This window comes from Mixophyes fleayi, chromosome 10 (genome assembly GCF_038048845.1).
Source record: "Mixophyes fleayi isolate aMixFle1 chromosome 10, aMixFle1.hap1, whole genome shotgun sequence".
In the NCBI taxonomy this organism is placed as follows: Eukaryota; Metazoa; Chordata; class Amphibia; order Anura; family Limnodynastidae; genus Mixophyes; species Mixophyes fleayi.
Genome location: NC_134411.1, coordinates 47,266,963 through 47,278,065, shown reverse-complemented (window position 1 = coordinate 47,278,065; position 11,103 = coordinate 47,266,963). Strand labels below are relative to the sequence as shown.

The window sequence follows — 11,103 nt, the reverse complement described above, 5'->3', positions numbered from 1 at the left end:
AGAAAGGCCCTAGTCCCCACATAAGAGGCATATACTTCCACCATAAAAGATAACTCCAGGCTTAGATGACAGAGGATGGAGGCAATAATTTTTTTTCAGAAGCATTAAATGGTTCATGACCTCAACAGAGGAGTTTGATGGATCAACCCCTTTCTTGGTCATAGCAATCAGTAGGGCAGCAATGACTAAAAAATATTGAATAAATATAAAATAGTAGTTGGAGAAGCCAAGGAATGTTTGGACAGCCTTTAACTTATTGGGTCTGACACATTCTTCAATAGCTTGGACTTTAGATGGGTCCATAGAGAAAGTATGTGCAGAGGTAATGTATCCTAGATCCTTATAAAGATATAAGAGAGCTCTCAAACTCACATTTTTTTCAGTTTAGCATAGAAGTTATTGTCCCTCAATTTTTGAAGGACTTGGCAAATATGCCAAGTCCTTTACCAGTAAATATGTTTCTGGTGATGATCCAATGATGAGGAATATATTAAAATGGAATCCAAGCAGACAACCGCACATTTTCCAAGCCTTTCAGGGAGTATATCATTAATAAGATATTGGAACACTGTTGATGCATTACTTAAACCAAAGGTCATTATGAGGTATACTTTGTGACTGGTGTGAGTATTAAACAAAGTCTTCCACCCTTCACACACATGCTTCTTAGGTCAATTTTTGAAAAGATGTTTGCACTTTTCAGCTGAACAAAAAAGGTCCAGGATGAGAAGAAGGGGGTATCTGTTTTTAACAGTGATGCAATTTAGTCCTATATAGTCTATACATGGCTGCAACCCACCATCTTCATCGTCATCATTTTTTTATATAGAGCCAACATAGCGCTTTACAATTGGGGACAAATACAGTAAGAAAACAAACTGGGTAAAACAGACAAAGAGGTGACAAGGCCCTGCTTGCAAGCTTACAATCTATGGGTCATTCTTGGATACAAAGAGATTTCGAAGGTCAGATAAATCCTTTCACTAGGCTTTATATGATGTAGTCTTTTAACTGACTTGGATGTAACAAGGTGAACAACTGACCTTAGGTCTTGATCTGGTAATACGTCTATGGCACAGTCACAAAGCCTATGAGGTGGTAAAGAATTGGCTGTCTTTTTGCAAAAAACATCTGTGAACCCCTGGTAAGCTGCAGCAATTCCTCTAACTGTAGTTTATGGAAAGAAAAAGACAGAAGTTTTAACAATTCTCACCAAAATTAATTATTTGTCTAGCTGACCAGCTAATATGTAGGTCTTATTGGGATAATTAGAGATAGCCCAAAATCCCTGAAAATTTAGGGGACTGGACTTCATAGAACAACATGGACTCCATATGGAGACAGCCAATTGAAAGTGTTCTTCTGAGTATCTGCTGGGGCTGTTGCATGTGCAGTGAATCTCCAAATTGGGTTTCATTGCATCTGCATTGCCCCCAAAGCATGCACATAAGATGTCTCACTTTTCTCTTCTGAAAGTGTGTTGGGTTGCACAATGGGGACCTCAGGAGGCCCCCATTGCTTAACCCTCCCCCGAATTCTGCTACAGGGCCCAGTAATGCCATGTTCTGCTCATACACTGTCTTTAAGGACCAGGAGACTGCCTAAATAAAAATCATTCCCGACTAACAAACTTTGCCACCGTGCTGCCCTAAATGACTCTTGTTCCATATATCTTCTTATTATGTTGCATCAGAACTCATTTACTAATTGTACACAATATCATGTTAAAGCTAGCTGCACATATAGCAGCAGATTGACTTGTTTTACACCTTATTGACCCAAAATTTGTGGGAAACACACACCTTTCTGCCTGTTCCAATTACAATGTTATCAGACTCTGGACAACCTGTGTGTGGTCATCAGATGGCAATGTGCACTTTTACTCTGTTTGTACAACCAGCCAACCAGATTTGTGACAATTGTGCGTTTATGTGTGCGGTCAACCCGACTAAATAGTGTGTAGTGCATATGGCCAGATTTAGTCATTCCAATCTATTTGTGCTTCCTTAGAATGAACTGGTAAATCACTTTTCTTCCTCTATGTCACATGTCAAAAGGGCATTCACAAGTTAGGAGTCCATTTATATCCATGTGCCTATGAAATCCTAAAGGTGACTCCACAGATCAGAATTTGTTGTAGATTGAATATGGAATTCACTGTATCAATTATTTTAAATAATGTGACCAAAGACTGAGTGCATACATTCATTGCTGATTGTTGGCATTCCAGAGAAATTAACATATCTTCATAAATTAGAGGAATGACAATTAACAAATTAATATAAATAGAACAGTTCTAGCACAGTAATCATTACATACCGGCACTGTAGCTGCTTGGGCTAACACTGAGGATCATTACAGGTATTTGTTTCATATACTGCTTGCATTATTGAGAGGAAAAGAAGGACATGAGTTACTGATTTACAGTTATTTATAAACTAGTATGGACTCTTGTAGTGGTTTGCTATTAGTGCTACGTTTCAAGGTTATAGTCTGGATACAGCTTGTGTGACATTTACCAGACCCATCCACCATAGGGGGCACAGGCAATACCTATGCTGTTGTATACTGCTCTTTAGTATTATGTGCTTCTATGTGATGCTATATGTCACTATATATTGCTATAGCATAGGAGCAGTGGCCAATATACTACATTTGTAAATCAAGTCCTGGGGGAATTTGACATATTACAAATCTGACCCACTATGCTAAATGTCATTTTTAGTAGCTATTCTAAATTTGTATTGTATATAATGTAAAACTAGAAATATGGCAAGGAAAAGGCAGTAATACAGTTATATTGTTTTACGCGTCCATTTTACTCCATGTGTGATATTTCTTGGTGTGCTTTCAGCAAAATGCCGCTGGAAACTGTATTGGAAAGGTTGATGACTATTCATGTGTTAATATGTCGCTTAATGTTGCCTTGCAATACTTATTGCTTAGGGGTGAAGTAGTAGCAAGCAGCAACATTTTATCTACGGACTTAAACTGGACATTACATTTGGATTAAGCTTCTTCAGTGTGTGGACCAAACTCCCCTTGTCTCTCTTCCCTTGTTTTTTTTATCCAGTTTAGTTAATCTCCCATGTTTGTGCTCAATTATATACTGCCTATTATTGTATAGTTTTGTTAGTGCTTCTTGGTATTTATAATGCTGTCTGGTAATAATTTGTATTTGGAAGTCTGCTAAGATGCATGTGCATCAAAAAACACAGAAACATATATATTCAAAATCTTAAGTGTACGTCGTTGGGAAATTGGTTAAACAATTGTAATATTATTATAGAGTTCTACAAAGCAACGTGCCATTCTACACTGTACTTGTAAACCTATATATTTTTATTTAGCTGAATGTCTAGTCTACTGAATACAGCTAAGACGACGATGGTCACTTCATTTGGTTGTGTGATGTGGTTGGTTTAAGACTGGGAACACTGTAGGCCAGTTCTGCAACAAAACTTGCAAAATATTTTGCTAAGCAGTTTCAAAAGGTGTCACAGCTAACAGTAATATCTACAGGCTACAAGAAGCCTACATAACTTAATAAAAGAGGAAGACAGCAACATAAAATAATGCAATAATATTTATGATTTCTAATAAAATACATGTGAATAAATTGGGCTTCACTTACAGTAAATCCAGCAAGTTTAAAATGTGTAGATAAATTTAGAGTTGGGAGAGGGTGCATCCCAGCTCAAAATGAATTGTAAAAATAAAGCTTCCCTGTATTTATGTGCTACACGCAAAAGCAGGCAGTATTTACACACTATGCACTCTTTGCATCGCAACATAATTTGTTTGGGTGCAAATTTGTACCTTTTGGCTGGATTTTCTCCTAAACCTAAATGAAACCCTTTATGTTTATTAAATATTGCCATCTTGTGGTAGGATTAAAACAGTTAGGTGTGTACACAAGTTAGAATTTAAAACATTAATAATAATACATCATAACAATTTAAAATCTCTATTAGGAAAAGAAGATATAGGGATCTACAGAAGTCATTATGGCAGGAGGAGATGCTACAGAAAAGCTAAGCGAGCGTAAGTATTTGACAGTAAATTATACTTCAAAATAAGGCATGAAATTGGGAGACTATGTTGTAGTATATTGGTTTGTATGAAAACATTCATAGTTTGCTCACTGCATGCATCTATGTTGCTGAGAAAGTCTGCTTTACATTGCTTTACATTGCAAGTTACTGAAGTCTATCAATAAATTGCCCTGCTAAATGGCAATGAAATTACATGCCACAGCAGACTATTAACCTCATTTGAGATGCAAACTCCTGTTACTGGTCATTGCAGATATGCAGGGGTGTTTTTGAGAAGGGGAGTTAGGTATGCCAGGGTTGGCATGGTTTGCCCCAAAATGACATTGCTCCCACACAGGACCAGCAGAACACAGTAAGCCCAGTAAATGAGACAGGAGGGCGCTAGGTGCCCCTTCAGCATGTCTGCTACAATTTTTTTTTTCTGGCCCTGGCGACGCGCCAACCTAAGTTCAGAGTCCCTTCTCTGTAGATAACAGAGCAGCTATCAGAACAAGTGCTGAGGTATGTTGGAGCAGTGCATGCTCAGTAGAGCCACATCTATGCATATGCCATACAGTGCCAAAGGGGCACACCGCATACACCAACTCCAGGCAGGGTACACTAGTGCATCTAGTACTGGCCCTGCACGTTCACATATTGGAAAGGGACAATATTAGGAGTTATGCTACTGACTATCTTCTTTTTCACAGACTAAATCCATAACGTTCACAAAACGACAAAAAATAATTAAGATGTCAAGGGTTACTATTAGTTTACACTGTCCCTCAAGGAAAGCTTGTACCATCAGATTGGTAATAAATAATAGAGGGATTAGAGGTATACTCAGGGGTTTTAAGTAGCACATTTAGGTCACTTTTTCACTTTTGTTGTTATTTCACTGATTTTAATGTCCACATTTTTAAATATAAGAAATAAAGGTTATTTTTTAAAGAAATGGAACTCAGTATCATTAGTTAAAAGGATACAATTATGAATCTGTTAGTGCACTACACTAAACAAATGATGTTTCTTTAAGATTTGTAATCAATCTAATTTGGTAGTAACACCTCAAAAAATCTGATAGATATTCAATATTTATTTTGCGTTTCACATACACAAAACTTTAGATACAACTGATACTGGTTATACTGAGCAACAGTCTCCTAACAAATAATGGTGCAACAATCCGTTTGTCTATTGTATACCATCAGATTGGAACTCAGATTTACGGGTAGAAAAAAGCTAAAACACTAAAAATATAAGAAAAACTGTCAGTATGCAAAAATCTTACAATGCTTTCTTTTCACATTTCAGGCTGCTGCAATTGCAAGTTTTGTAAGTATAATATAACCCTTTCAATCTAAATAATGAAACTTTGATGAAATATTGTTACTGCAGTGCTATGTGTCTTCTCACATCCACGTCTGTACTGTATTTGTCATGTAGTGGAGGAATATGAAGTGGCATATTGGTCATACAAATTAAGGTTTTTAGGTTTGGACTATTAGAAGTATTTGTAGAAAGCAAGCTTAGAAATCCTTCCTGTGCTTGTCCATACAGTTGCTAAACGACAGAACACATTTTACCATTACATTTTTTGTAATGGCTGTGAATGGAGGTGTGAGCAGAAGGAACAATCAGAGTCTGTAATATCCGTGATTGTGGCTTCTGAATTGATTCTCCCACTCACAGCCCCAACTATCCCTCCACAATATCACCCCTCCCCGGTTTTCCTCCAGAGGTATGGGACAAACCCCAAAGCCCTGGGAAAAACAGCTGCACGTAGAGGTGGAGGAGCTACTTAGTTCCAGATAGTTTGCAACTTTGTGTTCAATATAGAGGATTAATAATATATTAACAATGTTTGTTTTGTATTTTAGTGGTTGAGCTGATATTTGCCTTAATATGGACTGCAATTTGCATTGCATTGATTGTCGTAGGTAAGTGGAAAAGAAAACATTTTCTATGTAACTGGATTATTATCATTTATTTATATAGCACCACCATATTACACAGTGCTTTCAAGACAATATTGAATCATTAACTTTACATATGTGTTTGGATGGCAGTAGGAAACCCATGCAAAACACATGTAGCATAGAAACTCCACACAGATAGTGCCCTGGTTAGAATTGAACTCATGATCCCAGCAATATGAGACAGCAATGCTAACCACTGTGCCATCATGTTGCTTTAAAATGAAGCATTACAAATTTTATCTTCTACTAAAAAATCGCTGTCATTTAATCCCTTCACTCCTAGGGTGGACTATATAATGATGATGATTTTGCTCAGTTAATATTTTATTCCTATGGTATTTTTATATTTCCTTTCTATCACCATTAGGTGCTTTAAACATAAATAATTGCAACCAAGAACCTAATATTCCAATATTCATGATTGTCGCGGGGGCATTCGGTCTTGCATACTGGATATTCTTACCATTTGACTGTTGTCTTCCCACCGTCAGAAAAGTCTTCAATATACTTGTTGCTCTTTTCCTCTTTGCCTGGTTTATTGCAGGTAAGAAAATGCCTTATGCAGAATTATAATAGATGTGATAATTATTGTTACAGCTCACATGCTAAATAAACCTGTTGCACAAAATCACATTTTGTTTTTTTTCACTTAAATATTAAACTAGGTACACGTACAAGAATAATCGACACTTAGCAAGGAACACTCCTGATACGCCAATCTCCTCCCATCAGATGGTACAAGAGTTTTCACTCCAGCAGACACCACCTTATTTCCATGAAAATCTTTGCACCTACCCATACAAATGGGTGCATTCACACAAAACGAGTCGCATGATATTATTATTATGATTGCTGTACATAGAGGGGATCATAAAATAAAAAAAATTACATACAAGGAGATAAAACAGAAGGTAGACGGCCATGCCCAATTTACAGTCAAAGTGGTGTGGCGGTTCCTAAGAACTCACCCTTTGCTGTGATGTAATGTTTTTTAAGCCCCCATAGGTTGGCTGCACAGAGATGCATGTTAGAAGCTGGTCATGCTGAGACAGAAGGTCCCTAGTAACAGATATAATCAACTTGTGTTGAGGACAACACAGCCACAGCACATGGAGACAGACGAAGACCCCACCACATTATGTTGACATCCTGGGGACTTTCCTCACAGTTATTGTACGGCGTTAATGTACCGAAGGCTAACTCCATCAAAGCACCAAAACCCGTGTATTGGTGGAGTTAGCCTTTAAGCAGGCCTGTACCATTCTATAGTGTTACAGGCAAAATGGGGGAAAGGGAGATCTGCTTTGAAGGCCTCCTACTCTGTTCTTCTGAGTATGCACTGGGCTGGCATATGCACGGGCAATGGCACATGCGCAGTGAAGTCCTTTTTGGACATGCTCAGTAGAGCAGAAGCCTCCATAGTGGATAAACCAGAATCACTGGGACACCTAATTTACAAGACCCATAATGACTGAATAGGCTGCTCTGGCAGTAATTCTGCCACAACATTTACGCATCTTCAGTATAGGGAAGTTTCTCCATATGTTACATATGTATTTATACTTGTTACTATTAGCTTTTTATACAGCTGCACAAACTGTTCATATACTGCTTAACAAATATTTTAATGCATTGACAATGTGTTTCATTTTTCAGGCAGTGTGTGGGTGTTCAGAATTTACCCCACACAAAACAGGGCTTGTGACAATGGCATGTACCTCTTTGCTTTCTCCATCCTGATCATTTTTTACCTCTTTATTGGTCTTGGAATCATTGGCAGCCTCATTGCCTGTTGCTGCTGTGAGAATTCAGTAAGTGTTTACTTGATTTTGACATTACATTTTTTGAGTGGCTGTATAATATTTTGTGATGTGTACATCTGTATAAGTATGAGGATTAGAAAATGGGGTTTGAGCAGGACTTATGTTGTCTTGATTTTGCACTTTTAGATGTTGGGGGGGTATACAACTCTCCTAATGTCACAGAGTGTGTAGCCAAAAAATGATCTTGATGTCTGATAATAATCCAATAACAATCAAGTGAACCATTATTAGACCTGTTGGAGAAAGCAGTCTGAAACTGATTTTTATCTAACAACCAAATTAACTGGCCCCAGCGATGCTAGAAGTGATTCAACCACACAGACTGAGGGTCCTGAATGGCCGGATCTCCTCCAATCTAGTCACATACATGTTGCACTTGCACCAGTGGGCAGAATTGTCCTGTGTGGGGCCAATTTCAAGATGAAAAGTCTTCTACTTGTTAATCTTTATAAAGTATTCTTCAAACAACTGTTCCATAATGTCTTATAGAGTATATAGATATATTTTGCAATTGTTATCAGACATGGGGAACTAATGTCACTTTTGCATGATCTCCTTGTTTTCCTCTGGTCAGACATACTTCCAGAACTATTTAAGTTTGGCATTGTATATTCCCTGGTAGTGATCAGTCTAACCCTGTACACTGGTCCCATCACATATTGCTAAATATCTTCTTGTATATTTGTGCTTCATATCCCTAAACATTTTGTAACTCATTTTCTTGTTTTATTACAGTGTTTCACTGGATTTTTCAAGTGTTTTGAGCTATGCAACTGTTTAAAGTGCTGCAAGAGTATCCAGTGCAGCAGTTGTTTGAAAAGCTGCATATGTTGTAAGTGTTCACAATGCAGCGTTGAAAAGGCTTAAGCACTTATAGAACAGATCATTGTATTTATAATAAATCTAAAATAGTATCATGATTGTTGCAGCAAAGCCAGCAAAATATGGAGGCGATCACATTAGAGTATTTAAAGGATTTTTTTTACAACATATATGATGTTTATTTAAACAACTCATTTTCCCTGGTATATTCTGTGTATATATTCTATGTTATTGATGCTTACCTCCTGCTATGAAAACAAATACACTATAAATTACCAGTGAATAGCATGTTAGAATCAAATATATATTAGAACAATATACCATTATATATTTGTATTTGGGCCCACAATTACAGTTGCTTATTTTTCAGAATTTCCATAGAATGTCTCTTTATCATTTTATATGACTGCACTTGGCCTATTACCAGGATAAAATTTAGAGAAAAGTCTTCAAAGGCTAGGTTGTAGGGTAGGGTAAATCTCAGTGTCTGTTTTATATATATATATATATATATATATATATATATATATATATACATATAAGTGTATAATGCCACCCTACAGCACTTTTACAAATGTTATATTGTTCTATTGTAACCCAGTCGTCATAGCATTGGGTGAATTAGCATGGTGATAGAGGGGCATGGATTGATGAAAAAGAATATGGCCAAAAAAGTGGGGAGGTTATTACAAAACTCCATACATAGGGTGTGTAAGTTCCTGGTTACACCTATGGATGAGCAAAGACTTACACCCAGATTTACCTTAATGTGTAGAGCCCATGGGAATGTAACACTTCCGCCTACTTGTTAAAAGAAGGGGAGATTCATACTAAAGGTAACTGATAGGCAGTGCCATCCATGCTGATTACAGAGACAGACCATGTGGTGCCTTGGAGCAGCCAGACTGGTTAAACCTTGTTTATGGTTTTACCACATGTATATATTTACAATTTACGTTGTCACTGGTGTCTGTGTAAATTGCTCTTTACTGTTTTCACTCATTTAAATTAATGGATAAATAAAATCATTTAATAAATTCATGTTGCTTTGTGTTTGTATTCAATTGTCTGTTTTACTGGTTATTATTATTATTACTATTATTAATAATAGTATTATTATTATTATCATCCTATTATTTCTTTTCTGGGTCCTTCCAACCTTTAGTTGTAAGAACTGCATCTCAGACCCAAGCTTTACTTTCTTTTCACTCACACATCCCATAATATATATGGTTACAGAGCTCAATAGTCCAACCTCCACACCATCGCAGAGACCATGTGAAGAGACCAAATACATGTATTCTTCCTTGATTAAGTGATCATTAGTTTTCTATTGTCAGGCATACATAGAGAAAAAGAGTGATATTCTGAAGAAATAGCCTATTGGAGCTGCAGTTTTGTCACCCTAAGTCTAGACATATGTGTTCTTTCCACAAATCCAGGCTTGTTGCATCAAAACTAGAGGTATCTTCAGCTCTGGTTCTTGTAAAAAAAAGAACCAGATGTTACAAAAAATCCAGAAAAGACTTTTAAAAAGGAAACCAAAAAGCATACTTAACTTTAGCATGAAAATAAGCCAATTTGAACCAACTGTATCTAGCTCTCTCTTTACTAGATTAGTCTAGAACATTAGCTTTTAAACTGGACCTTGTCATCAACATATACATGTGTCACCAAATCAAAGATTAAATAAAAGATAAATATGCACTGTGTAGCAGTACGATTAGTATGAGATGCCTGATTTTATTTGGGCCAAAAGAACGCTTTAATCCTAAAAAGACAATCTGTTTATATTTATATAAGGAAGAACCAGGGCGAAGACCGGTTAGTTGATACAATTACATGGTTTACCTTAATAAATCAGGTGTAGGCACTACAAATATGATATGCTGGTTAGTGTGGAACTGGTATTCTTAATTAATAAATGAAATAAATATTAAGCATACAATTTGTAACAATAATAATAAAATATGCATTGCAAGTCCATTATTATGTTCCCTAAGGCACTAGAGCTCTTTACATATGTAGTCAATCTCAAGGTCATAATGGCCAAGCCATCAATTTTTGATTCTCTCTTCTACTGTAGTACGCTATTTGACATGCAAAATATAATAAGAGATGAGTATAAGTTTGAATTTGAACTTCTAAATACAGCGCTTAATGTAGCCTTATACTTGTTCCCGGATCTGCATAGTCTGTTAGCCAGAGATATGACTATTGTGATAGCGTGGAGGGAAGCAGAAATAGATCATCCTTGCAGCCCCATTGTAAGCACAGTGCTTCCTTCTTCTTTGTATATTTGTAGCACCTGTTCCCCTTAGTGGCCTGTAAGCAACCATGAATGAGACAATTTCTATTGGGTGTTGAGCAGCTAAGAAAGAGTGCGTCTTGTGAATATCTGGATGGATCTTAGATTCTAAGCCCTGGATGTAGTCTGTGTGAATA

At 36.8% G+C, this 11,103-nt stretch overlaps 1 protein-coding gene across 1 annotated transcript; it reads left to right on the top strand.

The window, feature by feature from the left end:
* The first annotated feature begins 2,322 nt into the window (after positions 1–2,322).
* LOC142103479 (transmembrane protein 272-like) lies at positions 2,323–9,169 on the top strand. The gene is made up of 7 exons (XM_075187529.1): positions 2,323–2,361; positions 3,975–4,044; positions 5,349–5,369; positions 5,915–5,974; positions 6,381–6,557; positions 7,670–7,824; positions 8,572–9,169. The coding sequence occupies exons 2-7, from the start codon at positions 4,008–4,010 to the stop codon at positions 8,701–8,703; spliced, it is 582 nt and encodes a 193-aa protein (XP_075043630.1). The 5' UTR covers positions 2,323–2,361; positions 3,975–4,007; the 3' UTR covers positions 8,704–9,169.
* The last annotated feature ends 1,934 nt before the right edge of the window (positions 9,170–11,103 follow it).

Excerpts from the sequence above, each read along its gene's own strand:
- LOC142103479 (XM_075187529.1), top strand. The coding sequence starts at position 4,008 with ATGGCAGGAGGAGATGCTACAGAAAAGCTAAGCGAGC. Across the intron at positions 6,558-7,669 it reads CTTTGCCTGGTTTATTGCAG|GCAGTGTGTGGGTGTTCAGA; the intron begins GTAAGAAAATGC and ends TTCATTTTTCAG. Across the intron at positions 7,825-8,571 it reads GTTGCTGCTGTGAGAATTCA|TGTTTCACTGGATTTTTCAA; the intron begins GTAAGTGTTTAC and ends GTTTTATTACAG.